The sequence below is a fragment of the Prinia subflava genome, chromosome 20, assembly GCF_021018805.1.
Source record: "Prinia subflava isolate CZ2003 ecotype Zambia chromosome 20, Cam_Psub_1.2, whole genome shotgun sequence".
NCBI classification, from domain to species: Eukaryota; Metazoa; Chordata; class Aves; order Passeriformes; family Cisticolidae; genus Prinia; species Prinia subflava.
In genome coordinates this window covers 7,624,485-7,652,300 of record NC_086266.1, presented here as the reverse complement: position 1 = coordinate 7,652,300, position 27,816 = coordinate 7,624,485, and the positions used below count along the sequence as shown (strand labels likewise).

Genomic DNA, 27,816 nt, shown 5'->3' with positions numbered 1-27,816 from the left:
TTGTCCACAAAAAGGAGGGATGCTGCTTGTTTCTGTTGGCTGTGCTCTGCTTTTGTGGTGCCTCTGCCATCCGTGGGGGTCTCATGGGTTATCCCTTGTTGGTGGCTAGGTAGAAACAAACCTATATGAATGCAAAGGGTCATGAGATGCCCAGGGCAGTAGCTGCTGCATTAATAACCTTAGTTGTAACAGCAGTAGCAAATTTAAATGTTTTTACTAGATGTGGGGACTGTTCACAGTGCTAGTGTGGCTCTCCTGCTGCATGGGGCAAAGTGGAGAGTTTCTCCATTGTCATACCCATGTCTTGGGGGCTCACTATTTCTTCCTTTCTCCTCCTAAGAGTGGGATTGGAAATTGAGGGAATTTAACCCTGTTGAGTGCTTGGCATGTAGTTTTGCTTTCTAGACAGCAAACCCAGGCCCAGCAGATCCAGCCCCAGGAAGCTGTAGTATTGACACAGGGCAAATGAAGTCCAGTGGAAGGGAGGCTTTAGGAGCTGAGCAGGAGTTCAGCTGTATTCCCACAGCTGGCTCAGAGGGGTTTCTATTGCTGCTCCAGATGGGGGAACTGTATTTTCAATCCTGTCCACTGGAACTCACTTGAGGGGAACTTGTTTTTTGGAGTATTGAGTGGTGGCCAAGCAGCTTTCATTGAGTAGAGCGGTGCCAGGAGGGATTCCCGTGCTGGGTTGCTACTGTATGAAAAACCTGGCTTGTATATTCCATGAGTTTTCTGATGTTGTAGTATTTTAGAGTTGCATTGCTTCCAGGAAAAGGCTCATCCTGACTTTTCTTTGAATGGCTGCCTGGAGAGACTGAGCTATTGGGAGCATGGTGCCAGTTTCTGGCAGATGGGGATGGTGGAGATGACAGTGACATGTGCAGGGACACTCACTGGAATTTCCTATGAACTTTGATGCATTCAGAGTCTCTGCAACTTGCAAAACGAAGATGTGATTTATGGGATTCTGAGCATACTTTGTGGTAACTTTATTAGTGCAGGAAGTTTATTTGTGGTCACTAAATGTTCAGTCATTTAAAGCAGATTTAAGTAGCTTTAAAATTTATATGGTTTGGAAGCAAAATTTCAGCCTCCCTGGAATCAATGGGCAAAACCACCACAGCCACTGGGATAAGGTTTGACTTGTGATGCTTTAAGGAATGTGTCTTCTGAAAGTTTTCTGCTCCTAATTGCATTTCTTTGTTCTTTTCCCTTAAAGTCTTGTGAAGAAAGCAATCTGAGGACCATGCATCCGTGACTCCTGGAGCCAGCCTGTGAGCCAGGGCGATGGAAATTCTGGAGGGCCGCCAGCGTACTGCTTCCATGAGCATTCCCAATGGATATGCCAACAGGATTTTCCAAGGAAACATGGAGGGAGGGAGCACTGATGCCTTGGAGGCCTGTGGTGCTGAGCACTGCGCCTCTGGGGACACAATGCCCAGTGAGCAGGAGGAAACACACAGGTATAAGAAGACAACCAAGGGCAACCGGATCTGGAACTTTGTCAGACGAAGGAAAGGACTCTCTACGAATAAAGACAGACCCCAGTCCATGATTCTGCTGGGAGTGGCCTCTGAGGTCTCAGAATTGAAAAAGCCATCCTTCTTGGAACGGGTACGCTCGTCAAAAAAGGGAAGATCCTCTAGGACGCCCAAGAACGTGGATTTGAGAGCACCCAGAGTGCAGGATGTGTGCGACCCTCAGGAGGACCTCCACTGCAGTGGGCAGAGAGCTGTCTACAGGGTTAAGAAGCTGGGCGACGGCCGGAGGCCCTCCCGCCACTCGTACGCGGGGTACATCGAGGAGTTGGATTCTTCTTTTGAGGACATAGAGCTGAACATCAGCATTCCTGAACTCGATACCACTGAAAGTAAATGTCTCAGGGATATCAGTGGCAGATTACACGGTGAGGATAATGATGGTGACTGCCACAGAGTACCAGCCAGGAAGAGCGAGTCTTTGAGTTCTGAACACGTCAAGAGTCCTGCAGTTACAGAAGGGGACAATCAAAAGAGGTATGCTGTGCTCCCACAGGAGAGCAGGAGAGGAAGGAGCTCTGATGTCTGGAGCTATCTGAAAGGAATTTCATTAGCTAGCAAAGATAATTCAAAGCTCCCAGATCAAAGGGCTGAAACCAATTTCCAGAACTTAGAAAATACAACTGATCATTATGCTTCTTACTTTGACTTTGATACGAGATGTGAGGAGAATCTCAGCCAGCGAAAAAAATCAAACGGTGCCGCCAAAGCCACTCACTTTGGGGGTGTTGTGAGGTTCTTAACCAGCGTGGCTGAGGCAGCTCGGCGGCTGCGAGGCTCCTCCAGGGCTTTTTCCCCCGATGAGAAGAGGCCTCAGCGCAGTTTCCGGGGCCGCAGGCAGGATGTTGCCTCCCCTAAGGAGGGCTTGGTTATCGAGAACGAGAGCGCCAAGGCCTTCTGCACGGTGGGAGCCTGTCTGCAGTCCCCGGATTCAGGCACGTGGGAGAACCTGAGCTTTGAGAGTTTAGCGGGGAAGGAGCCCGTGCAGCACTGCAAAACCACAGACGGGCTGAAAGGCCTTGGTTCCTCTGGCCTGGACAGTGGCAAGGACAGGCTTAATGAGACCTCACTTTCTCCCTTTGGGCCAGAACCATCCATGTCCCAGCTGGCAGAGCTTGCAGATGGCCCTTTCGCTGAGCTGAACAGCAAAGACCCCTCTGAGGATCTGGTTGAACTTCCACAGACGACTCTGGCTGAACCGATTCAGGACTTGGGCACGACTCCAGAGAAGACCCAGGTCCTGGCCAGGATCCTGCCACCTTCTCACGATGTTCCTGTGAATAGTGTGGATACTGTGGACCTGGGCTGCTCTCCAGCTGCCAGTAGGGACTTTCCTGGAAAAACTGAAGTGCAGACCCACCTTCCACAGGCATCACCAATTAAACTTGATTCTGGGGATGTGGCTTGTGCCCCAGTGGTTGCTAAAAACATGGATCTGTCTCCAGCAGTTGCTCAGGAGCTTTCAGAGACAGAACTGGATAATCAGCACTTGAGAAATCTTGACCTGCCTTTGCAAAACGTGTCTGGAGATGAGCTGGAGTTTCAAGACACTGCCAGTACTCTGGAGAAGGTTGTGGGCAGGAACCTGCCACCTTCTCTTGATCTTCCTGTCAGTAATCTGGGTGCTGCAGATCTGGGCTGTTCTCCAGTTGCTGATGGTGCTTTTTCTGCAGTGACTGAGGTTCAGACCCACCTTCCACAGACATCACTGACTAAACTTGATACTGAGGACGTGGCTTGTGCCCCAGTGATTGCTAAACACACGGATCCATCTCCAGCTGGGGCTCAGGAAATTTCAAGGACAGAACTGGATAATCAGGACTTGAGAAATCCTGAGCTACCTTTACAAGACTTGTCAGGAGTTGAGCTGGGAATTCAGGACTCGGGCAGTACTCCAGAGACATCACAGGTTGTGGGCAGGGATGTGCCACCCTGTCCTGATCTTCCTGTGAATAAGCTGGGTACTGTGGACTTGGACCATTCCCCAGCTGCCAGTGGTGACTCCTTTGCAGCACAGGAGGCTCTGATCCACCTTCCCCAGGCAGCTCTGGCTGCAGAGATCCACGACACTGTCAGTACTCTGGAGAAGAGTCAGGTCCTGGGCAGGGACCTGCCACCCTCTCACGACATTCCCGAGAATATTCTGGATGCTGCAGACATGGGCTGTTCTGCAGTTGCTGACGTGGACTTTTCTGTAGTGACTTTTTTAAAGTGTTCCACAGTGAAGAGGCAGGGTTTGGAGCAGCCTGGTGACCGCATTAAGAAGCGGGGAACCACTTCATTTGTGGAACAAAACTCTGTGGAGGTCATGGACAGAGTGGAGGAGTTTGACAGCAGCACGGAGTGCAGGCCCTTCCAAGTGCATGTCTCGAGGATTGTCTCTTCTGGACGCCTCAAAAATGGAAAGGTAGGAGCAACTTTGTAAGGTTTGCAATAAAACCACGCTGTTGTACATCTCAAAAAGCTGGTTTGCACTTGCAAGCATTTTGTTACATCCCTCACTGGGATTTCCATCTAAGGCGGTTGTTCTACGAATGGTGGCAGCAGACACAGCTTTTAGATCAGTCTGAGTCTGAGCTCTTAAACCTCCAGAGCTGCTTCTCCTGTGACCCTTTGAGTGAATCAGTGTCTCTTGAAGAGGGTGTAGCAGTTTATGTATTCCTAGACACTACATTTAGCTTTTTTCCTCTCTGCATTTAGGTTCATTTGAAGTAGAAGCTCCAAAGAAGAGGGGTTTTAGCAAATTGAGAGTTTTTAAGTGGGCCATGGGCAAACAGAATTCAGCAATTGTTCTTTGGCCTCTGTGTTTTCTTACCTCAGATAGTTGTGGGAGTGATGGGGTGAGTGATGAGTGAGCGGTGGGCAATGATAGTGGCTCCAATCATGGCAGGATGTTCCTGTCTGGCACAAGCAAGTCTTTCAAAGCCCTTGAAATCCTCCAAACATTTAAGTGGACATTGCATTTTGGACTAAGTTCTGATGTTATAAATCTGTCTTGTCCAGTTTATTGCTATGAAACCTCAGAAGTCCTGTGGAGCCAGTGTGAAGCCCAGCTTTAGGGTTCTTTTGGGTACCTGCTGGTTAGCTGAGGCTGGAATGAGGACTTTTTCTTTTTTCCAAGGTGTCAGGTAGAAAAATTAGGTTGATTTGTGAAGAAACTTTCTCTTTTCCTTTTGGGTTGGAGAGACTAGAGATATTCCAGAGGTGGTGACACTGCTGCCTATTGGAAAAGGGGTCACAGTAACTTCTGAGCCAAGAGGGGAAGTGTTTGAAAATTGGCAGCAGATTAGAAATGCTGGGGGAAAAAATCTGAACTTCTGACTGGCAGCTAAAACAGGGAGCAGTATTGTTAGTTATTCCTGGTTTTGTTTTCCTGCTCCGTTTTGTGTAATGCAAAGAGTTACAGAAGCTCTCTGTGTAATCCCAGGCACTCCAGAGGAGTGAGCAGTGGATGGGCACTTCTTGGGGTTTTGGGAAGAAACATTTTTAGGAGAAATTTGAGAGGGCTGTGGTTTGATATCCCTCCACAGGGACCAAGCTGTGAGTATTCTGCACAGGGGCAGGGTGAGAGAGGATGGAGTGGAGCAGAGGGAAGTACCAGCACTGCTGTCCCAGAGCAGCCACATCCCTGCTGGGAGGGCAGGGCCTGCCTGTCTGATCCCAGTGCTCTCAGGGCACAATCCCAGCACTTTCTCAGCTCAGCTGTGTGAGCAGAAGATGCCCCAAGTCCCAGCTCAGCTGTTGCAGCTCACTAACATGACCAAGAAACTTAAATATGGTGTTTGAGATAACTGGGCAGGAAACCCCCCCAGTTCCCGTGGAGTGTGGCGATAGCACACGACCTCCGGGCCGCCGTGGCTTGCTCTGCAGGGAGGGCTGGCTGCCTGCTGGGCAGGAGCTGCAGCAAGGTGGGAGGGAAAGCAGAGAGCCCCACGTGGGATGTGGACACCCCCTGCACCCCGGGAACTGCTGCTGCAGGCTTGGAAACGCACAGTGAGCTGGTGGTGGCACCAAAGCCAGAGCAAGGGGAGGCTGAAGAAGGGATCTCCGGCCAGGAACAGCCCTGCAGAGTCTGCCAGCAGCAACAAATGACCTGAGATACCCCAGGGATTTGCTCGCCTATCTCCCATCAGGGAGCGGCACTCGGAAACACTTCACCAAAAATAAACATGGAAGAGGAGTAACTTCAGCCTGAGCGTGACAGTAGCAGCAAACTCCAGCCTCTTATTGTTTTAGGGCTCAATCCATCTCCTTGCTGGCACCTGCTCCTCAGGACACTTGCTGGCCCTGCTGCCTCCACTCCAGGCTGCTCCGATTAACTGCAGGATTTGTATTTCAAGGGAAGTGCTCAACCACAGGCAGGGGGAAGGTGCTGCCAGGATGGGGTGACTTGGCCAGGCCAGCTGCTCTGAGCAAGCTCCCCAGCAATTTCAGAGCATGTGAGCAGATTTAAACTTAAACATTGCCCCAAAAAAGGCATAAAAGTGCCTGTTCCCACTGAAGCTCCTGTGGGGAGATGGTGTGAGAAACTGAGGCTGGTGTAGCACAAGGGGTGCTGGAGGGATTTAGGGGATCTGTACATTGGTTCTGTCAGTAAGTAAATCTGTTTAGTTGTATCTGCAATTAATACCCTAGTTTTTGCTCTCCTGGTCTAGCCTTTTAAAATTCTAATCTTTGGGCAGGAGCTGAGTGATATTATGGGCAAGTAGTTTGGTAGGATTTGATCCTGGTGTTTTAAAGGAAATAGCATTGCAGCAGCATTTAATAAAAGCAGATGCAGAAAATGGAAAAGCACATCCCTGATAGTTGCTTTCAGACCCCATCCCAAAATCTCATCTTTTCTGGGAGCCTGTGAAGCAGTGGAGATAAAATGTTTTGAAGAATTGGGAGAACAGTAAAGGTCAAAACAAATTGTCAGTGGAAAGTGCATGATTCCATTCATGGTGCTGCAGCTCTGCAATCACAATGCCATCTTTATTCTGAGGTACAAGAAATGGAGTGAAAGGTGGCATGGAGGTTTGGACAGTTTCCATTTTTCATGTCTCCACTGAAGTGAATTATCCTGCTCCAACCTCTAAAAACACCACAGCATCCCAACAAGGAAACTGCTGCTGCAGGAAGTCAGGCATAGCCCCTGGAGTTGTCTTTGAGCATTTCCAGTAGCCTGAGGTGATGTTTAGATGGAAAGCAGCTTTGATACCGTGTATTTTGCAATTCCAGCCTTCCATCAGGGTTCCAAACTGGCTGGTGTGCCCGTGGACAAGGTTTGTGGGTGATTTGATACCTTCTTTGGAGTGACATGAGGAAAGGTTGCAAAATAGGCACCTGAATTTATATTTCAGGTATCAGTCTGGAGTTTTTAGGATCCAGGAACAGTTTAACCAGTATAAACCAGTCAGCTTTATATCCGGCAGAGATCTGCCATAGGGTGAGGTCCTTGCTTGTCCCAGGGCCAGGACCGGGAGCATCTCAGAGTCCCTGGCCCTGGCAGTGACAGAGCACAGGGCTTTCACCGCAGGCTTTCTGTGCCCTCTGCTGGCTTCTCGGGGAAATAAGAGGTTAGTTTGGTGGAACAGAAAGCCTAATCTTTTCCTTGGGGTTCACAATTTTATCTCCAAAGTGTTTGCAGACTGCAGTTGCTTCTGGCTGTTGTGGCTGTGCACAGACCCCAATTGAAGTTTGTGAGGCTGTTCTCTGGGAGAATTAGGATTGCCATAAGTGTGAAAATGAGATTTCTACAGGCTTGTCAGCCTTGGCAAAAGCTGTGTGTCCCATAGGATGAGGATCCCGGCTGAGGGGATGCTGTGCTTGGTTTCAGGGCTCAGGAAAGCTCCATGTGCTCAAACCCTGCGTTGCTGCTGATATTTCTCCGGAGCAGCTGTTGAGGTTGTTCCTCTGAGTCCTGGACTCGGGATCCAAACTGCCCCAGTGCCACCGGGGCTGTTCCTGGTGCACAGTGTGCTGCTGCTCCGAGTGGCCCACGTGGGTGTGGGTGCTGTCAGGGATTAGGAGGTTTTGGGGTTCCTGTGCCGAGGCTGCTCCCTGTGGGAAGGTGGGAGCCTCTCCCTGCGGTGGGTCTGACTGGAAGCGCAGCATTGCTGCTTTGCCTGAGCGTGCACATGCCAGGGGATGGGTTTGCAGATCTCCCTGATAGCTGGGCCAGAGCTCACATCCTCCCACAGCTTTGGGGTTTGGCTTTAGTGCAGCTCCAAGTGCCTTTCCACAAGAGGAGGATCCAGCAGAGTTCCCTTTTCTGTGTTTGCTGAGAAGTTGCAGGTGATGCCCGTAGTGGATTTTAGCTCGAGATGGGTTTATTGTGGGAGCAGCTGCAGAGATGAGATTGCTGAGTGGATTTATCCCTTCCCTCCCCTGCTGAGAGACAGTGACCAGGCCATGGTATCAGTGAGAGCTGATCTTCAGAGCTTTCTTCATCTCCTGGCTATTCAGCTCCTGGGTTGTGTCTCAGCTTGCTGTAACAAATGACTTTATAGTCCTTCCAAATTAAGAAATAGTATTTTACTGTCTAAATCCTGCTGTTGCCAAAGGAGTGCTGTATTCCTGTCTGCAGCGAGGTGCAATTTACTTGAAGAATGAAGATTTTAGGTATTTATGGCTTTTAATATGGTTGTGTCTGACAATCATTTTATTTTTGTAGGAGACAAAACCTCTAAAGCCTATCTGCAAGCTGCTCAGATTTTTGTATTCATAATAACCAGGAGGTGCTAGCAAAATCCTTGAATTAAAGCCTATATTTAGTGCTATCTATAGTGGGGTAGGGTTTTTTGGGAAACGTATTTTTAACATCGTCAGGGAAAGGCAGGTTGAGTTTGCAAAGCTGATAGGTTTTGCCTGTATATAGAACCAGCCATGGAACACATGGATAATTCAGATTTCCATGTGTTTTCTTCAAACACATGATATGTCTCCTTTATCCCATTCCCAGCCTCAAAAGTTAAAACAGGGCATCAGAGTAGGGATGGCAAGGGGAACCTCTGGGCGTTGCTGGCCTTATGCTAAAGGGACTCTGTGTCCAAAATTCCCTGCACAGAGGGTTTTCTTTGGATTTTACCTCCTCCCAGCTGTTTTCCAGCCAAGAGAAGTGTTCTGGTTCACTGGATGTGATGCTGGTGCTGGGAGATGGAGCCTTAATTCATCCACAGCTTTCCTGTGGGGTAATTACAGCCTGTCTGCTTTGTTCTTCATCTGTAAATGAAAATAATAGCACATCAGTGAAAATGAGCTGTTGGAGTCTTGAGGATGGATCCACCAAACCATCCCAGGCACCCAGTTATTAGCAGGTTCCTGGAAGTGTGACAGATGTGTCTGTGATTGAGCCTAAAAACCTCCCAGAGAGGAACACCTCCTGTTTGCTTCCCCTGACCTTTGTCAAATGATTTTTTTTCTGATTTCTTGACTCGATTATACACAAGACTTCCACGGTGTCACATGTCACAGAGAATAAAATGAAAAGTAGGAGTCTGAATTGTGATGTTTTAAAAAGAGCATTCCATTCTGCAAAATGTCACAGTGCAGTTGTCATTTTCAGGAGCTTTTCCTCCTGGAATAGAATAATAAAAGTTGGAGTGAGGAACACGCTAATGTTTTTCTCCACTTACCTGTAAATGCCAATTCTTTGGATTAGTGTTGCCAAGCATTACGGTATAACTGAGATATTTGACCCTTTAATGGGTGCTTCAATCAATTGCAACTGTTCTAGTCAAGTGAATATTTTGTAGGCTGTAGATGCAAGGACATGTCTGGTTAGCTGTTGACATCAGTGAGCTGCCAATCCATTTGGCTGCTCTTTGCTGTCCCTTGGAAGCAGCCAGCCCTTGCTGGTGTGGCGTCCTCAGCACCAGCTGATTCCTTCCCTGTGTGTGCTCCTGCTGGGACTTGGGAATGGGAGAGCAACCCCCACCCCCAAAATGCAGAGCAGCAGGTGGGTCTCCATCAGGGTGACTCCCACAAGTTCCTGGGACACTCAGTGCCACTGGGAGTGTTGGGCTCAAAGCTGTCCAAGGTCTGACCCCTGCAATAGGGGCACTGGGGCTGCACACCAGGGCCAGCAGGTAGTGACCCTGCAGTCACAAATTCACTGGGTGCACATTGCAGCGAGCGCTGCTGTGCTGTCTTGGAAATTCTGTGTACTGTTGTATGTCCTGTGGTTGCTTTGCCTTCATTTTGACTGCTCTTGGTAAAACCCTCCTGTGCCCCTTCTCTTGGCAGCCAACGTCCCACGCTCCGCAGCCGTCCCCGCAAGCAGAGCCCTTCAAGGCGCTGGTGGAGCGCTGCCGCTCCGAGCCCCTCTCGCAGAGCACCCCCATGGGGCTGGACCAGCTGGGAGGGCGCATGCAGCACCTGCTCCGCAGACGTGGTGAGTGCCTCTCTTCTCCCAGCTTTGCTTTTTTGGGTGTCACCCGTGCTGCAGAGCCAGCCAAAGTCAGCAATGTGGTTTGCATCTGTGCTGGTTACATCGCTGGCACCAGGTGAGGGAGCTCCGAGAGCCGCGTGCTGAGGAGTTTCTTGCTGGCTAATGGGATCTTCTTGTGTACAGTATGTTTATGAAATAAGGCTATTTTCTCTCTTTAATCTCTCTGAACACAGTCCCCATAATCTGGTTATGAGAGGTTGAACAGGGGTAGGCACATGAGGTGTGAAAGCTGTTCAGAGCTGCTGTGTGAGTTCATATTTGGTGGTTTTCTCCTGAATTTTTGTCCTCTAAGAATCCTCTGTGCTGAGTACTCACCGTTTGGAGGTGGTGAGTGATGATAGATACTGAGATCACAACTCAAGTCTGATGTTTGTTTGGAAACACAAGTGAGGAGTTTTCTCCTCTGTGCTGGGATACTTTTTGTGAAGGAGGGAATCTTGTGAGCCAAAGACTGGGGTGACCTCTCTGCATTTGTCCTGCTCACAGTGCCACCAGAGAGAGCACCGTGGAATGTATCGCGCTGGCAGGTGAATTGGCTGATGGCTGAATAGATGACATCATTTTTTGAACCTCCTAATTAAAAAGATTGATAATGAGAGAAAGGAAATGACTTTCTGAAGGGCCCCTGCTGGCATGAAGAATGCTGTGATTTAGCGATGGGCGAGCACAGAAGCGCTGCCAGATTGTGCTGGCATCGCTCGGGAGCGCTCCGGGGACCCGGGCGGCTGATGGATGGTGGCAGCACGTCAGGGTTCAGAAGAACCGGGGAGGACGAGGCCAATTAGCTGCCTGTGCTGTTAATTGCTGGCTCTGCTGCCGGGGTGCAGGGGTTCCCAGCACAGGGGGTCGCACACCCCTCAGAGTGAGCGTTCCCCGTTCGCACGCCGCTCCCGGCGCTGCCCCATCCACTGCCCGCGGAGCCGCGAGCTGCCTGCTGCTGTAATCGGCACCGTGCTGCAGCCTGGCTCTCCAAGAGTCTCCAAAGTGAAACGTGGGCTGCTAAAAATAGCAGCAGGCTGCCTGCATCAGCATTGAGGAAATAGGTCTCAGTGCAATCTCTCTCCCAGCAACGCTGGAAGAAAATCAGGATGGCTGCCCAGCCAGGCTGCAGCAGCATCCCAGCCCTGCCGCGCTCTGGCTGGGCAGGGCAGAGCCCTCACCTGTTTGGTTTGGGGTTCTCCACTGTCCCAAAACCTGGAACCATTTGTTCTGGTTTCAAACCCATCAGGACTGGCATAGTCTGAAAGCTCTGCCTGGTTAGAGGTATGTCAGGAGATAGAAATAGAGCATTGTGCATCTTTTGGGGAAGAATTCCAGAATGTGGCTGTTTTCTGTAGATCCTTGCTCCATGACTGGGATGAGGAGCCTCCAGGTGCTGCAAACACTTGTGGGGATGCATGTACCACGTATGTGCACTGCCTGGATCACATGTACCTGTGCTGGCAGCTGCTGTGGGGGCACCAGTGGTGTTCAGCTCTGTTTCCTCCCCTCCAGGCCAGGGGATGTGAAGAACCTGATGGAAGAAGGGATTAAAATCTAAGCTTGCCAAATGTGGGAGGGAAAACTCTGGTCTCAAACAGAATGGCAGCTTCACCCCAAAAAAGAGAGGGATAGGATGTGGAGCTGGAAATTTCGGTTGATTTGAAAAGTGGAGCTCATTTGCCTCTTTTTCACAAGCTGCTCTGTGTCTGGGTTGTGCCATCTGCAAGGCCAGGCTGGGGTCTGGTGTGAGTGCTGTGTCTGGTGTTCGGTCACTCAAAGCTAGAGCAGAACTGCTCCTCTGAGGGATTGGCCTGAAACGCTGGGGGTGAGAACCAGCCCAGTTTCCTTAAAAAAACAGCTTTTATGGACTTACCCATTTCTGCTTTGTGTGTAAATTGGAGGAGCTGTTTCTTTTTCAAGGCCTGGCATCCTGTGGGCCACAGTGAGTGTGCAGCTGGGATTGCTGCTGCCTGTGCACACTGGGCACTCCTGCTCCTGGAGCTCCTGGCAGAGCATCCTGGCTCCACACCCAGCTGGGCTGACCTCACCTCGGGATGTGGCTCCCAGCTCTGCCTTTTTGTAGTATCCAAGCTGCACTATTTCTCTTGTATCCCAAGAGCACCGAATAAAGCACCTAAATATACTCTGTGCTCTCTTTTTCTAAAGGAGAGGTTGAATGAGTCTCTTGCAAACAATTTTGTTTCTTTCATTTAGAAGAACAGCCTCCGCCCCCAGCCTGAGCTAAAGCACAGCATTTATCTTTTGTCATTCCTTTTTTTTTTTGTTCCCGTGGATTTTCTCCTGGCAGCTGAGAACGAGCAGGCTTCAAAGACCCTGAAGGTGCGCGGGAACTGCAGGAACGGTGGCCGTCGATGGAACCTCTTCAAGCCTGGAGCTGAGAAGCTGCAGATCGGTCGGGTAAGGAGCTGTGTGGAGCCTGCCTCTGCCTGCCTCAGGGCTGGGATTTGCCTGCTTTGGGCTTTGTTTTTATAACAATATGCTTGACTAACAGCTTCCTCAGTCCCTGGGTCCTTCAGCCACAGATGGGATTTTTTTTGGTTCGTTACTGTTTTGTAGCAATAAAAGCTTAGGTGCTCTTTTCCCCAAATCAGTGTCCCTTCGATGTGCAGCAGAGGCTTTTGGACTGTCACTGGGCCTCCTGTGCCCGTGGCTGAGTGTTCCTTGCAGGTGGAGGGAACTGTGACGTTTCACATCGCCTTCAGATCTGCTCCATGGTTTTGATGGGTTTATTTTTTCTCCTTCCTTTTTTAGCCCTGTGTCCTTTGGGTTTGGTGCTGCTCCCAGCATCATCTCGGCGACAAATTCATGTCACTGCTTCTTTCCCAAAGTGTTTTGCAAATATAGGCACAATCCACTTGGGTTTTTTTTTTGTGAATGATGCATCTAGTGGGAGAAGTAAAAGCTGTTATGAGCCTGGGGATGTTCATGGTTTTCTCTGGGCAAAATTCAGAAAAGATGGCAAAAATGGTATAATTTGTCTGATATGTTTCCTTGCTTGGGTGGTGGGCTGATTTTTTTGCTGTGCCCTGTTTGGAGGCCTGGGTTATTTCATGGTCTTGTTTTGGATTTGGAGTGTTCATGAGTCTGGTTTCACTGGTACCCAACAGATCTGGATTGTCCCAAACCCAGCAGATTTCCCAGCTCGCAGTGTGACACAGGCAGAGTTTTCTACTGAATACAGCAGAAGAGGTTTAGCCCTTGCTGTTCCTCTAGGGCACGGGAACAAAGGATGATCTGGGAGCCAGGAATTTCCCTGCTGGAGTGGAGAGGGGAACTGACCTTCTGTTGTGTCTCTGTGGCTCTGTCCCGCCCCACCGCTGTCCTTCCTCACCAGACCTTTATTGTATTCCTTTCCCCTTTGATATTTGATGAACTGCCTTCCTGAAATGTGATTTCTGGGGGGGCCTGGCCTCTGTGTGTGTTTTTCCATCACAGGAGCAGTGAGTTGGCAGTGAGTGATGCTGCCTTCTCCATCCTCCTTGGGTTACGTGTTGGTTTCCAGGGAACACGTGCAGGGATGTGTTCTGCTGGATTTTTGGTCGCTTGTGACTTTCTGGAATTCCATCTTGCATCACTTCTGTTTTCTTTGCTGAGTTTTTGTGGGCTGAGGTACAAAGGCAGAGGAAAGATTGACAAGGAGTTCAGCTCTTCTTTTTCTCTTCCTTCCCCTTCGGGTCTTACCTCTCTGCCGAGACATCAACTGCTCCTTTCAACTCAGGAAAGCTGTTCTGGTTTTAGAGGAGCCGAACATCTAAAGCTTTGAACAAAGTTTTCCTGGAAGATAAAATGATCCAGATCCAATAAAGCTGTTTGTCCTTGGGGCCAGGATAAAGGCAGGTGGCTGCAGAGCAGCAGAGCAGTGAAATATCCTGTTGTGCAGTGTGCAAGCCCTGCCTTGGAATGGCTCAGGTGTGTTATCCATGAGCTGTGTCCATGTTCAGGATCTGGTACTGACCAGTGCATGGATGTATTTGGTCCTTAATTAAGCACTTTATTACACCTTAATTAATCAGTTTGTTAATCCTTTTAAGAGGAGCCTTTGCAGCTTTCACAGCTGTCCTAGAGGCCCTCCTGGGAGCCAAAGTGCTGTTTTGACACAAACTTGCTCCTGAGTTATCTGTGCCCTGAGCATCCTGATAAAGCCAGGCCTGTTCCATATTGCAAACAGAGCCAGGATTGTATCAGAGACCCTTAGAGAAGCTGTAGAAAACTGAAACCTCAGCAAACCAAACACCCTGCTGGAGTTTGGGAAAGTTTAGCTAAGAAACTGCTTCTGTGATGGTAGCTGGGAAGGATGTGGAGCTGGAAAGAGAAGTGAGCTGCTCATGACCCCAGAGATCTGTGGGTGCTGTTTGGCTCAGACATGGCCATGCCAAAGACCTGGGCACCACTGAGGCAGAGAATTGGGTTTGGGGAGGCCTGTTCATGAAGCAGCTTGTTTTTAAATTATGGCAAACAGGAAGGTGTGAAACCTTTGCTGGGGTTTATAAATCAGAGGTGCTGTGCAAGTGCTGCAGGAGCAGGATACATAAATGTGGCTCACAATAGCAGTGCTGGAAAACTCATCTGTCACCTCTGCCCCAAGCTTAGTGAAGATCTACAGGGCTGCAAATCACCTCTTGGCCAGAAGGAAGTTTCTGCTCTGGCAAGATATATAAATTTAGGTGAGATTTGTGAGCATGGGTGTCTCTTGTCAGGTGCTTTCATTGACAGCTGGCACCAGTGAGGTGGCACAGCATGCAGAAATCAGGGATTTATCCTTCCAAGCAAGAGTGTCTGAAATCTGGGCACAGGCTGGAGAAGTTTTTTATGGAGTAGATAAGGTTATTGTTCCCACTTTGTAGGTGGGAATAGCAAACTGAAGCTCTGGAGGGTGGTATGTGGGAGCCATAACAATATTTTTTTCTATTTCTCTCCTAATTTAAGAAGCAGGTAAAAATAAACAAGGTCAGCCTTCTAAAGTTTTCAGTCTTTAATTTTTTTCCAGAGTGCACTCTTCAGCCTGGAGAAAACTCTGTGTTGAAGCAGTTTATGTGCAGAGCATTCTGGTTTAGCACTTAGGTCACTTAGAGCCTTTGCTTTTATGGGAGCAGTTTGGCACAATCAAGACCAACTTGCAGGAGACCTCAAGGTGCCCTGAACTGCAGGCTTTGCTGCAGCAGAGATTGCAAAGAGTGCCCTGACAGGCTGCCCTGACAGGACCCTCAGCATCTCTCATGCTTTGATTTCCCCTCAGGCAGGTCCTGCCAGCTGGGACGTGGCTGATCCTTGGGGCAAGGGGAGCAGTGAGTTCCTTTCTGCAGCCCCAGAGCGGTGCTGGGAGATGTTTGATGCTGGATGTCAGAAGCAGAGGGTGACAGTCCCATCCTGACCCAAGTCACTGGCCTCTGCTGCCCCTTGTGAGGGAACTTTCTGCTTCTTGTTAGCTGCCCAGTCAAAATCATCTCAGCCTTTTCCAGACAGATGCTCTGGGGATGTGCTCCAGGAGGAATCACAGAGTCACCAGGTTGGAAGACACCTTTAAGATCATTGAGTCCAACCCATGCCTTAACACCTCATGTTAAATAAACCATGCTGCTGAGTGCCACATCCAATCTTTTTTCAAAAGAAGGGAGATTCACCCCTTCCTAAAACAGGAAGCCTCCTCTCAATATGTGGATGTGTGTTAATTCTGTCTTACCTGAGACATTTAATTTCCACCTATTAAAGATGACTGCAGCCATTTCTGTTCTCTGCTCCTTCCCCCTCTTCCTGCCCTGTGTGCTTGTGTACAAGGGACTAAAGCCCAAATTTATATGCTGGAGGAAGCCACTGTTAATTAGCTAGACTGGAAACTTTGCATGAGAGGAGCTTCTTTGACATCCCCTATACTAATAATAGGCAGGCCTGCTGTGCAGAGGTGTTGAATATTCACAGAACCCACCCCCCAGCCTGTCCTTTCTCCTCTGGAAGTCAGGAGCCCTTTCCAGAGGCTGCTGGGGGGTTGCCAGAGCGATGAGGGTGGATGTGCCAATCTGCAGCTCCCCAGAGCTAAATCCCCACTGGCTGTGTTTATGAGGAATAGGAAATTCAGGCAACGTGCAGCCTGCAGGAGAGCAGAGTGAAGGGAAGTTGATTTGGGTGGGAATGCTGCTTGGTATTCAGGGCCAGCTCTCCTGCCTGCTATTTTTATCCTCTCACATAGTGCTGAGTGGGCAGTTTGGGCAGAGGGGGATTTTTTTCGCTTTGCCAAGTGTCCTGCCCCGTGTTGCTGTGTACTTGGGCAGGAAGGGGGGGTGTGCTGGGGCTGCAGCATCCTGGGACGTGAGGGGGATGTGATCACAGTCATTTTGGAGCCCCTGTGTCCCTGGGAACAGGCTGGGGGAAAGGCACAGTCCCGAGGCTCTCCTGGTGCTAATTAGTTTAAATATCAGTGTGCTGCTACAAGAGGTTTATGTGCAAGAGTGGAGGGCTGCCAGGAAAACAAATCCTCATTGAATCTCTCTTCCCTCATCTTAAACATTGAGCACTTCTGCTGGCAGGGTATGTCTGAGCTGTATATTTGGGGAGGGCTGCTTTATATCTTGATAAACCTATTATGTTGCTCTACTTAGCAGTGCTCTGAAGTCTTTATAGAGTTTTTTTTTGGGTTTTTTTAATATTCATCCATTTATAAATGTTTTTTGCAAGTTCTGAAAAACTCTGTGCACTGTTCAAATAAATCAAAATTGGCTTGCTCATTGGAGGGAGAAATGGATTGAGCTTCAGAATATTGCAGTGCTGTGATCCAGCCCCATCTGTGTAAGGAGTGCCCAGGCAGGGTCCCTGCACCCCTGGCTGCAGCACTGCTGCCCTTCAGCACCTGAGCTATGTCTGATCTGCTGTGTTTGGGAGCTGGGCACAGCACACAGAGCTGAGTGTGAGCTCCAGCTCAGCCTGTTTGCATCCCTCTCGCATGACAGGGCCTGCTCTGGGCTCACTCCCTGGGGACTGGCACAGGGAGCAGTGCAAAGCACACATTAGGAAGCCTGGAACTAGAAATGAGTGGTAATTCCAAACTTACCATGCTCTGGGTGTTTAGAAAAACATGCAGAAGAGCTGTGGTTTTGTACTGAGCAGGGCTGGGGGGACAGAACCCTTGGTGATCTGGGTGTTGCTCCAACAGTGCCATAACACATGGGTTTTCCAGCACTCCTGGGGACAGACAGGGCTTCAGTGACTCTGAATCCTGCAGCAAGGAGAGGTTTGAAATGACAAATGGCCACCTTTGAGTTGTGGGTTTCTGTGCTGGGTAGCACAGGAGAGATTTGAAGTTCCAGACTTCTCAGCTCTTCAGCAGTTATGTGTAAGTCTATATGAAGAAGAATCTCAGCTTCCAGTTGGTGATGGTTTTTATAGTGCCATTGAACCTCGGGGTGTCTCTGTGCAGCTGCAGGTGGTAGGTACTGCATCCTACATGGCATTAAATGTGTGCAGTGGTGACTGTACATAATCACTTCTATAGTTCAAATGGAGCTCTCAGCCTAACTTTAAATAGCCCTTTGGAATGGCTCCTTTTTCCTATTGCTCAGTAGTTCCACCTTGATTGCTCTGCTTCAACTCATTACTCAGCTCTGTCACTGTGTTTCGCTCTGGGATATGGTTTATACAAAAGAAGCTTTAATGTAAACTCAATTTGTGTTGCATTGCTAAAACCTTAATGACATTTTGCTTGGCAGCAGTATAGACTCTGTGGTTTGCCCTTCCCCAGTGCACTATGTTCCCAATAAACTAAAGGCCATGGTAGGTGTAGCATGAAAAATCCCTGAGTAAATATTGGAACAAATGCTTTTGTAGTGCTTCCTGAGCCCTGGCTGCACTCGTGATTCAAGGCCACTGCGGTGTCACCAGTGTTTAGCTGAAAAGGAGCTAAATTTGGGAAGGACAGGCAAAAGCACAGGTCAGAGCTCCAAAATGTCTTGTGTAGCTGCTGAGGTTCGATTCTGAGATGCATCAGGTTTGAGGTGCATCTCAGAAGTGCTGCTGAAGCCACTGGGTGGTGGATACACCCAGAGGGTCACCAGGGGATGACAGGAGTGGTTGTGAGGGGCTCCTGGACTCTGAGATGAGCTCTGAGGGCTTCACTGCACCACCAGCCCGACAGGGCCAAGGGCAATTGGGGTCCCGGAGAGGCAGGAGCAGCATCCTGCCCCTGTGAGGAGCTCTGTGATCCCACAGTGTCCAGAGCACTGGTGTGCTTCTGTTGATGACCTGGAAGGATCATCTGGGACTGTCCCCTTTGCTGTTCACCCCAAGCTGTTCAAATGGTCCTCCTGCAGTTTTGAGGCCATGTGTTCATAAACCCCAAATTCAGAGCACCTGCCCACGCTGCTGAGATGCTGGCACCTGAAAATTTGGGCTCACAGGGAAACTGCAGCTGCTCTCACTTTTGCTCTGCCCTTGCCATTCAAGAAGCTGAAGTGGATTTGGTAACAAGCTGTCCCTAGTACCAAAGGTGGGAATTAAAGGTCTAATTTTGTCCCTGGTTTTGTCCTGCAGAATTATGGGGGTTTTCACACGTGAATTGAGCTGGGATATTGACCCAACACTGTGCTTGTACTTGGAGGAGTATGAAATGATCAGGATAAGAGGCTGCAGAGGGGACTTGGGTATTTTATCAGTGCAGTCACATGGCCTGCAATGAGCTCCTTGATGGAGCAGGGAAAGCTTCATCTCTTAATGGACTGCACAGAATACAGAGAATAATTCCCCTAATAAATCTCTTTCAGTCTCTAATATCTAGGGAAATTTATTATCCTGTTGTCCAAAAACCTTGAGAGATCAGTCTTTTCTGAACAAGAATAGACATTTCATGGTAGCTTTGCTGTGATAGGATCAGGGATTGCACTGCTGTGCCACTGGAAAAGGGATGGAATAACAGCTGGCTGCAGAGCTGCTGTTCCCAGTGTGAAATCCCATTTGCCACCCAGGACCAGGACAGACTGTGCCCCAGCAGATGCAGGAGCATCCCCTGGGGAGTGGGAAGGCTGCAGGGATTGCACCACTTAGGAGCAGCAGCAGAGACACAGCACAGAGGTTATGGCCAGTGGGGACCAGTTCTGGAGGGCCTTTGGCCACTGGCCTTGGAGCACTCTTGCCCTCAGCAGTGGGTTTAACTTCTGAGTGTGGAGAGCTGCTTGGGCACAGGTTGCTTCCACGTGATTTCCTGCAGATCTCTGAGCTCACCCAGTGCTGTCTTTGCCCCACCTTGCTGGCACTCCATGTGCAGGTGTCCTGTGCAGGGCTGTCCCCAGGGATGCTGTGTACCATCTGAGGAGAGACAGGCAAGCAGAACAACTGCTGAAAGCCAGCAAGGGGCTGCTGCAGGCTGCAGCTGGGGTGGGATGCCCAGGAAGCACCTCCAAGAGGGATGAGTCCCTGTGGGATGTCTCCCTTTCCACCCCTCCTTGTGCAAGGACTTCACCTGAAAGCAGGAATAACTCCACTGCTTTGTATGATGGGTGCTCCTTAGCTCTGCCTCTTGACCCATTACCAAATTCTGGGCTTAGCCTTGCCTGGAGAACCAAACATGCCCCACTGCAGTCAGGAAGGGATTTGTCTGTCTTTTAAAGGAGACCTGCTGTGCTCTGGGGGTGCTTGGTGTGTCTGAGGTGCTCAGATGTGGCAGTGGACGTGTCACATCAGTGACATCATGCTGGTAGGGGACTGAGTTGAGCAGTAGTGCAGGCAGGGCCAGGCCTGCCTTGCTGCATTGTCTCCCAGGCACCTGAACAGGCTGCAGCCTGAGAAATCCTCCAGCAAGCAGGAAAACAAAGAGACAAAGGTGAATGGAAGGGTTTGGAACCCAGTGATGCCGTGGGGTGCCCTGGCCATGCTGTGTGCTCTGGAATGGCACAGGCAGTGCTGGCAGCTGTGCTGGGGCTTTGCCTTTGCTGTGGGAGTGGGGACTCCCAGGTGCTGAGCTGTGTGTGCCACTGCTGCTCCAGCACCTCTGGAGACTCCCTAGGACAGGCCCTGGCTCAGCACTGGGAGGCTTCCAGCCCACAGTGACCTCATGGAAGGGTTGGGACACTAGAGCTCTGTGGACAGGTATTCTGTTGCCATCAGAGCTGCTGCACTGGGTGTTTGCCTGGTGCCTGCTCTGTGATTCCCTGCTGGAATGCAGCACAGCACAGCGCTGTCCTTCCAGTGTAGAGTAAGGAAGATGTTTCTGGACTCTCCTCCCATCCCTGGCAGCTCAGTGATGTGTGCAGGTGAGAAATTCCTTCCTAGAAACGAGGAGGGAAAGCTGTTCCCAGCCTCTGTCCCTGCTCTTCACTGTGGCTGGGCGTTGCTGGGGTTGAGCTGCCCATGGTCTTGTGTGACTTTCCCTCATTAATACGAACTTGGGACTCCACACATTCACTCTGTGCCTGCCCTGGAGCCAGTGGGTGTGGGAAGAGGGAAGTGAAGTGCCTCAAGCCCTGTTCATGTTGGATGGAGGGGTGGGTGAGGGATAAGGAGGGGAGACAGTGAAGGGAGATGTCCTCAGTGGAACTGAGCACTAATCCTGCCCAAATGTGGCGTTCTTGCTTGGGCAGCACTATCCTGGGTGTGAAGGAGGAAGCTGGTACTTTCAAAACATCATGTGCAAAAACAAAAATGGCCAATTCCCCTGGCTCAGTTGGCTGTGCAGACTAGGACAGTGTCCATCCCACCTTAACAGTGACAAAGTTCCTGTAGAAATGGATTTTGTGCCTCTTTTGCCAGGAGTTTGGACAAGAAGAACCAGTGGCTGGTTCCTTCTGTAGGCAGGATTTATTTCCATACATTCTTTATTCGAGCCATCTCTTTCTTTTCTAAGATACCTCACATTTTATTTTAATACTGGACAAATACCAAATATTCCTCAAGAGAGATCTGTGATTACAGCTCAGTTCTGACAGTTGAGAATAGTCCAACCGACGTATTTGCCTCATCTGAAATGCTGCTATTTTGAGCTGTGCTTTTGTTTTTAGCCATCAGTGATAAGTTTGCATTTCCTGCAGATGATATTTTGGGTTGACACGAGTTGTTAAGGCCCCACTGTGTAAAGTGGTTTTCTTCCTGTGTGACTTTGGGCTTGTCTTTTCTGATTTGATACCCTGAGCCAAACCAGAGGCAGAATGAAACCCCCCCATCCCAGCTGGTCACCACTAAATAATTTGTTTTACATCTTGCTGAAGGATTTCATAAGTGATGCTGCAGGAAAGGCTTGTTTCCTGTTTTGTTTGGGGTTTTTTTCCTTTATTTTGGACTCAATATGAAGGCAAACTGAACTTTGCAGGCACTTCTTTGGGAATCAGACATTTTCCAGCTATTATTTTGCAAACTATTAGAGCGGCAGATCGTGAGGTGGGAACCCAGTTATGCAAACAAAGCCACGTCACTCTGGGCCAAAAATAGCTTCAGTACATGTGCAGTAAGGTGGAAATGAAGGCCTTTGGTGTACACAGAGCAAACAGGAAGGGAGGCAAGAGGGCAAGCTGCAGCTTTTTGTTTAGAGCCTCATATTTAGAGCAAAGTGTGTTTTCCAGAGACAAGCAGAGTGTTGCTGCATGTAATTTCAGTGGGACAGGAGTTACTCTCTCCCTTACAGAGGAAGGGGACTGAGGGTTTGAGAGATGGCACTCTGGTCCCAGAGGTGTTGATAATTTTAACATCCAGGTCCCACACAGAGCATGAAGAAATACTGGAGAAAAGTTAAAAAATGTTCCCTTTCCTTTCTCTGCTCAGCCCATCTCCAGCATGGGGAAAACCTGGTCCTTGCAGTGCTCCCCTGGGATTCTGAGAGAGCTCTGAGGGCTGGCTTCACATCTCATGCAGAGATGCTGCCTGGCCTTAAGTCTCCATCTCCTTTCATTTCAGCCTCATCCAGTGCTGCAGTGCCCTAAATAATTTTGAGATCACCCCAGCGGCTGTTTCCTGTATACTCAGGGATTGCTGCCTGGGAGTTTTCAGGGTGTTTGCAGCAGGGCTGGGGTCTGACTTCCTTTAAAGTGCTGCAAGTTACTCTGCAGCAGGCTTAAAATAATCTTGTTTCTTCCTTCTGTACTATCAGCACCCGAGCTCCCTTTGCAGTGATGTGGTTAATTGCAGTTTGTTATCGAGCTGTTAGGAGATTGTTTTGGGCCGAGAGAGGAGATAAAGCAGGAGCTCAGCTGTGGAAAATGCAGCTGTAGGTGTGCAGATGTAGCTTCCATTGGATTAAAGCCTCCTTTGTATGAAGACTTGCAATTTCTTATATCACAGTACTTCTCTGGGATGAGGCAGAATGGGGCTATAAAGTTGAGCAGAGGCTTGATGCCTTCTGTAATGGGCAGAGTGATTCCCAGGCTCATTCCCCATTCCTCACAGACAGTTTTTGTCTCAATTAGAAATCGTGTTCAAATTATCTCTGTATTCATCCAGAATTGCAAGTGCTTATCAGAACATCTTAATGGCTTCAGATGGGAGTTCTGTATTCCTGTTCCTCCTCTTTCCAAAGGTGTGTATAAAGCTGTACTCCTGCCAGAGTTCCCAAGCACGGATTTTTATTGCTCAGGTGCTCCCTCCAGGTTTTGTTACAGGTTTCAAGGTTTGCCTGGAGTGTTTTCCATGCAGGATTCCCGTGCATGTTGCTGCTTAGGTTGTGCCAATGGAATGTTGCTGTGTTCCAAAATAGCTGAACATCAGCATGCACAGCTACACGGAGAGGGGAGATTAGTGCTGATTTATTGGCCTGTCAATTAAAGAGGAGCACGAGGATTCTCACTGCATGGCTGAGATGAAGTGTTGTGGTGGCAGCAGCAGATCAGCTTTCTTAAACCTGACTGCTGGTTCCTATACATTTATGGTTAATTAAAGTGTTCCTACATCCTGCACTCCTCAACATTAATTCGGAGATGTATTTTGAACCAGTGCCAGGGGAATACATTGTTATGGCATCCTCTTTCCACTTCTATTAGCAGGAAGGGGATAATTGAGGAAATCTCACACAGATTTAATTGGGGACTGAGGGCAGGAGTGGGGAGGGGGAGAAACACAAGGCAGAAGTAGGTCACAAGTTGGGTAACTCTGGCTTGGCACGGAGCAGTGAGCAGAGCTGCCAGGGGCACTGTGGGGCTGCCCAGGGAGTGCTGGAGGTGCCAGAGGAGCTGCTCCCATCTGCCTCCCTAACACCCTGCAGGCCTGGGCACCTCTGCGGGCTCCCAGGGGTGCTGATCCCTTGGGAACTGTGCAGGGTGGGCAAGGAACGGGGGCTGAGAGCACAGCAGCCTGGCCTGGGGCAGGACTGTGCGATTTCAGGCTCAGATCTGGAAGAGGGACATTCTGCTCCAGTCTGCAGCTGCCTGTGCTGAGGTGGGGAGCAGGGTCCTGGCAGGGACAAGCCGTGGGAAGCAGGGTCCTGGCAGGGATGAGCCCAGGGAAGCAGGGTCCTGGCAGGGATGAGCCCAGGGAAGCAGGGTCCTGGCAGGGATGAGTCCAAGGAAGTAGGGTCCTGGCAGGGATGAGTCCAGGGAAGCAGGGTTCTGGCAGGGATGAGTCCAGGGAAGCAGGGTTCTGGCAGGGATGAACCCAAGGAGGAAGGGTCCTGGCAGGGACAAGCCCAGGGAAGCAGGGTCCTTGGAGGAATGAGCCCTGGGGAGCAGGGTCCTGGCAGGGTGCAGCATCCTTGAGGGGATGTGGAAGCTTGGTGTGGGAAGTGGCAGCGAAAGCAGCAGAGGGGGAAGCACCACAGGGCTCCTGACTGGCAGAGTCTTTAGCAGCTCAGTTTTGGTGTTTGCCAGCCCACCCTGCACCGTGCCAGGTGTGGGCAGGGCTGGGTTAGAGGCTCCACAAACAGCAAACAATGACAGCCAATGGGGCTATTTTTAAATGTAATTTTGCTGACTCTCTGTGGATACAGGAAAACTCCCAGCTTTGGCTGCACTTGGGCATTCCCACCCCTGGCATGGGGAGCCCAGCACGGCCTCCTCTCAGCCCAGTGTCTCACACTGAGAGTTGTTGGGCACAAGATGTTTCATTCGGTTTGTGCAGTTGGGGTTGTGGGGCTCAAGGCAATCGTGTCCCTTGGGAATTTCTTGTGACTTGAGGGAAGCACGGCACTGCTGGGGAGGGGAGCTCAGGCTCACCACGCCCAGGGATGCTCCAGGAGCAGGAAGAGGCTGCTGCAGGATGGTCTGGGAGCAGAGGACGGCCAGGAGCAGAACTGGCCTTGGGAAGGGGCAGCTGAGAAGGGGATTTGATCAATCTGTCCCTGTGTGCAGAGAGGGCTCAGAGCAGGGCCCAGCAATGGCACCAGAGGAACGGCAGGGACTGGTCCCAGAAAGTTCCACTTGGACACGAGGAGGAAATTCTTTGCTGTGCAGGTGCTAGAGCCCTGATTATGCAGAGTTTTACCTGCCTGGGGATATTCCAGTGCAGTCCTGTGCTCTGGGATGGCACCAGATGCTCTCTGTGATCCCTTCCAACCTGACCCCTCTGGGATATCACGAGCCAGGTGCACTTTGTCATTGTCCCTGTTCCTGGAGCTGGGCTAATTCCATGCCTGGTGCCTCTTGCAGGCCTGGCCCTGTGGTTTTGCTGCAGGCTGGAAGCAGAGCAGTCCTGGTGAGGTGTCCATGCTGTGTGTTGGGTTGGGCAGAGCTTGTGGCACCAGCTGGGGCTGGGGCTGCTGTTTGGAGCTTATGCAAACAGCAAGAAGCAGCATTTGCCCTCGAGAGCCCACACTGCAAACACAAACACTTTCTAACAGACAGAACATGAGAGAAAAAGAGCTTTAATTACAAATCTTGCCGTTGAATATCTTTACTGGCTTTCCTGAAAGCCTCTTCCATCAGCATTGCCAACCTGAAGCATCAACAAATACAATTCTGGCTTAGAAATTGGTGTAATTAGGAAATGCAAACACACAGAAAAGGGTGGGAGCTATTTGCCTCTGTTTTTTGAGCCTTGAGGGAGGCTTTTCTCAAGCTTTTACATCCAGTCACACAGAGCAGAAATATTTTAAGCTTGTATTAGGGTAAAAAAAAAAGAAAAATTATTCTCACAACAGCAGCAGGTTGTTTCTTAGGCTGTACCATGAGGCTGACCCCTTGTGCCACTCAGGGCTGTGGCTGCCATGCTTCCTGCCAAGGTTTTGGGTTTATTCCCTCATTCCTGCTTTCTAGGATTCTCCCCCATGCAGGGTGCTGCTGGGGTGGGTAACCTGTGCATTTTCTCTGGGATGAGTTTTCCTCTCCAGCTCCCACTTGTAAAACCCACTGGGGCTGCAGATGCACCGGCTTGTGCTGGAACAGAATGTACAAAATAGCCACTCCTCAAGGACTTGGCTTTGTGTACTCCAGTGGCTGATGTCAGAGGATGGAAAAGGTCTTGTTTTCTCCGGAAATCTTTATTCTTAATGTGCATTCGAGACAGAGAAGCAAAAAAGTGTGTTCTTCTAAACCTAAGTTAAGAAGCTTGTTCAATTTTTAAACAGTTACATAAAGCCATCAAGGTCTGACAGGAGAGAGATGCAAGTTGGTGCAAAAGAAAATGGGAAAAAGAAGCTGCAATGGAGTGTTAAACAAATTCCCCCAGGTTTATACCTAAAACAGCCTTAACTCATCGATGAACCTGCTCCTGTGCTTTCATTTTTTTTCCTTCCTTTCTCATTTTTTCCTCTTTCTTGCCCACTGTTCTTCATGTTGCTGAACCTTGGCTAAGTGTGAATGCTTCTCGAGCCAACACTGCTGCTTTTACCTGGCCAGTTCTGGGTCCAGATGAGCATTTCTGTGCTGCTCTTGGAGGAACAAACCTGTGGACATGAGTGGTGGGAATGGGGCCTGGCCGGAGCACAGGAAAGGATCCTGGGCTCCTGAGGGGGTGTGCTGCTCAGCAGCCAGCTCTGGGTGGGATTCCCTGGCTTTGCTCCTGCCAGCTCTGGGTGGGATTCCCTGGCTTTGCTCCTGCCAGGTCAGGGTGGGATTCCCTGGCGTTGCTCCTGCCAGGTCAGGGTGAGATTCCTGGCTTTGCTCCTGCCAGCTCTGGGTGACATCCCTTGTTTTTGCTGGTGCTCAGTGAACATTTGGGATCCTCAGCAGCACCCAGACTCAGGGGGGTGAGGACCAAGTGCTGCTTTGGCCCATAGCTCAAAGCCAGCTGAGGCTTCCCAAAAACATCTTCCAGTTCCTGATGGAGGTGTTTTGTCAGTGAAAGAGGAATTTAGAGAGTTAGCATAGTGAGCTTGAGGCAGGGGTCACTCTGAGCAATGCTGAGAAGGAGTTTGGGGCCATTCATGGGGGTCACATTCCCCCTTCCCAAGGGACAACATTGCAGTCACACTGTGTGAGTCCCTCACTCAAATCTACCGGGAGAGAGCACAAGAAACAGCAATCACACGAAGTTGTGGTGCTGTTCCTGCCCTCACAGGTTTGGATGCACCTGGAGCTGAATCCTTTGGCTCTGTGCTGTCCCTGGACCTACCCTGGGCACTCTGAGGGGCTCTGGGCACAGCAGCCCCCCTGGCACTGCGGGAGATGCTGCAGGAGCTCAGCTCATGCCTGGGCTGGGCTGCTGGCTGTCACAGCATGGGAATAAGAATTTCTTAGGAGTTCAGAGTCAGGAATCCACCTGCTGCCTTTGAGGGTTCTGAAGCACAGCCGTGGCTGTCAGACCCAGGTCTGACCTCACATCAGGTTTTCTTGGCTGCTGATTTGACCTGAGCACTGAGGTTCCTCTCTGACTCAGAGGATGGAAGGGCTCTTTGTCTGCATTCTTTGGATGCCATTTCATCATCTTTAAAGTTTACTGAGCTTTGGTTTTGTTGTTGGTTCTGATGGTGTCTGTCACTGCCTTTACCGGAGCAGGAGAGGACTCTGAGCAACTCCCCTGAACACCGTGACCGTTTCCTCCCAGAAATGGTCAGGGTTGGGAGGGACCTTGAAGATTCCACCCCTGCCATGGCAGGGACACCTTCCACTGTCCCAGGGTGCTCCAAGCCCCATCCGGCCTGGCCTTGGGCACTGCCAGGGATCCAGGGGCAGCCACAGCTGCTCTGGGAGTTCTATCCCAGCACCTTCAAAAGGAAGAATTTCTTCACTCTTCATCAGACAGCAGATATTAATGAAAGGCTATAGGATCACACCTCTCTGCATAATGCATAGAGACATTGCAGGTCTCTGAGTAATATTAATCTATTTGTATCTACTACCTTGATCCTAGAAATCCATTATAGCTGCTCCTGTCTAGACATGATCAAGGACATACTTTCAACTGCCATTATTTTTCGATAGCATTAATATTCAAGCAGGTCTTTGTCTTAAAAAATGTATTCTGAAAGCTGCAGTTATTGAGGAAATTCTTGGAGAATAAAAAGAAGTCCTGTGATAGAAGAGATGTCACCTCACAGAAAGGATCCAAGAGGGTGGCTGCCACGCCTGCTCTGACAGAGCTTTTCACCCCAGTGACTCTGAGCCATCATTCCTGGGAGGCTCAAGAGGCAAATGAAACTCAGAAAAGCCTGATGATTTCCTCCAGGTCATGGAGGAAATGAATTTGAGGAAATGAATTACCTGCTCTCCACTCCTGCCCTCTGTGTAGGTTATGAGCCTTTTTATTCAGGCGTTGGCATTTCTGAGGTCGCATTCAATCTGGAGAGCCTGGCTTTGGTTAACCCCAGCCACTCACCTCCCTCACACCTCTTGAGAAGGAGATGTTCAGCTGAAAATAGCTCCCACAGCATAATTGTGCCATTGAATCTTCAGGGAATCAGTTCAGTGGTGCTTGATTGGAACTGGGAGCCCTGGTTTGCCCCTCTGGGGAGAGGGGAGCAGAGGTGGGAGCCAGGAATCTCTGAGAGAATCTTCCTTACATAAAGAAGCT

General features: G+C 49.9%; 1 protein-coding gene across 4 annotated transcripts in view; it reads left to right on the top strand.

Annotated features, from left to right (window-relative positions):
* Nucleotides 1-27,816, top strand: part of ARHGEF9 (Cdc42 guanine nucleotide exchange factor 9) — a 192,449-nt gene that overhangs the window by 20,984 nt on the left and 143,649 nt on the right. For 2 of the 4 annotated variants that reach the window (XM_063416581.1, XM_063416580.1), the window contains exons 2-4: nucleotides 1,220-3,945; nucleotides 9,765-9,912; nucleotides 12,260-12,369. In XM_063416581.1, coding sequence (XP_063272651.1) covers nucleotides 1,288-3,945; nucleotides 9,765-9,912; nucleotides 12,260-12,369 — 2,916 coding nt within the window. In that variant the 5' untranslated portion in view covers nucleotides 1,220-1,287. Of the gene's footprint in view, nucleotides 1-1,219; nucleotides 3,946-9,764; nucleotides 9,913-12,259; nucleotides 12,370-16,402; nucleotides 16,495-20,170; nucleotides 20,205-27,816 lie in introns of those variants that run through there. The other 2 variants (XM_063416583.1, XM_063416584.1) reach the window with 2 other exon arrangements.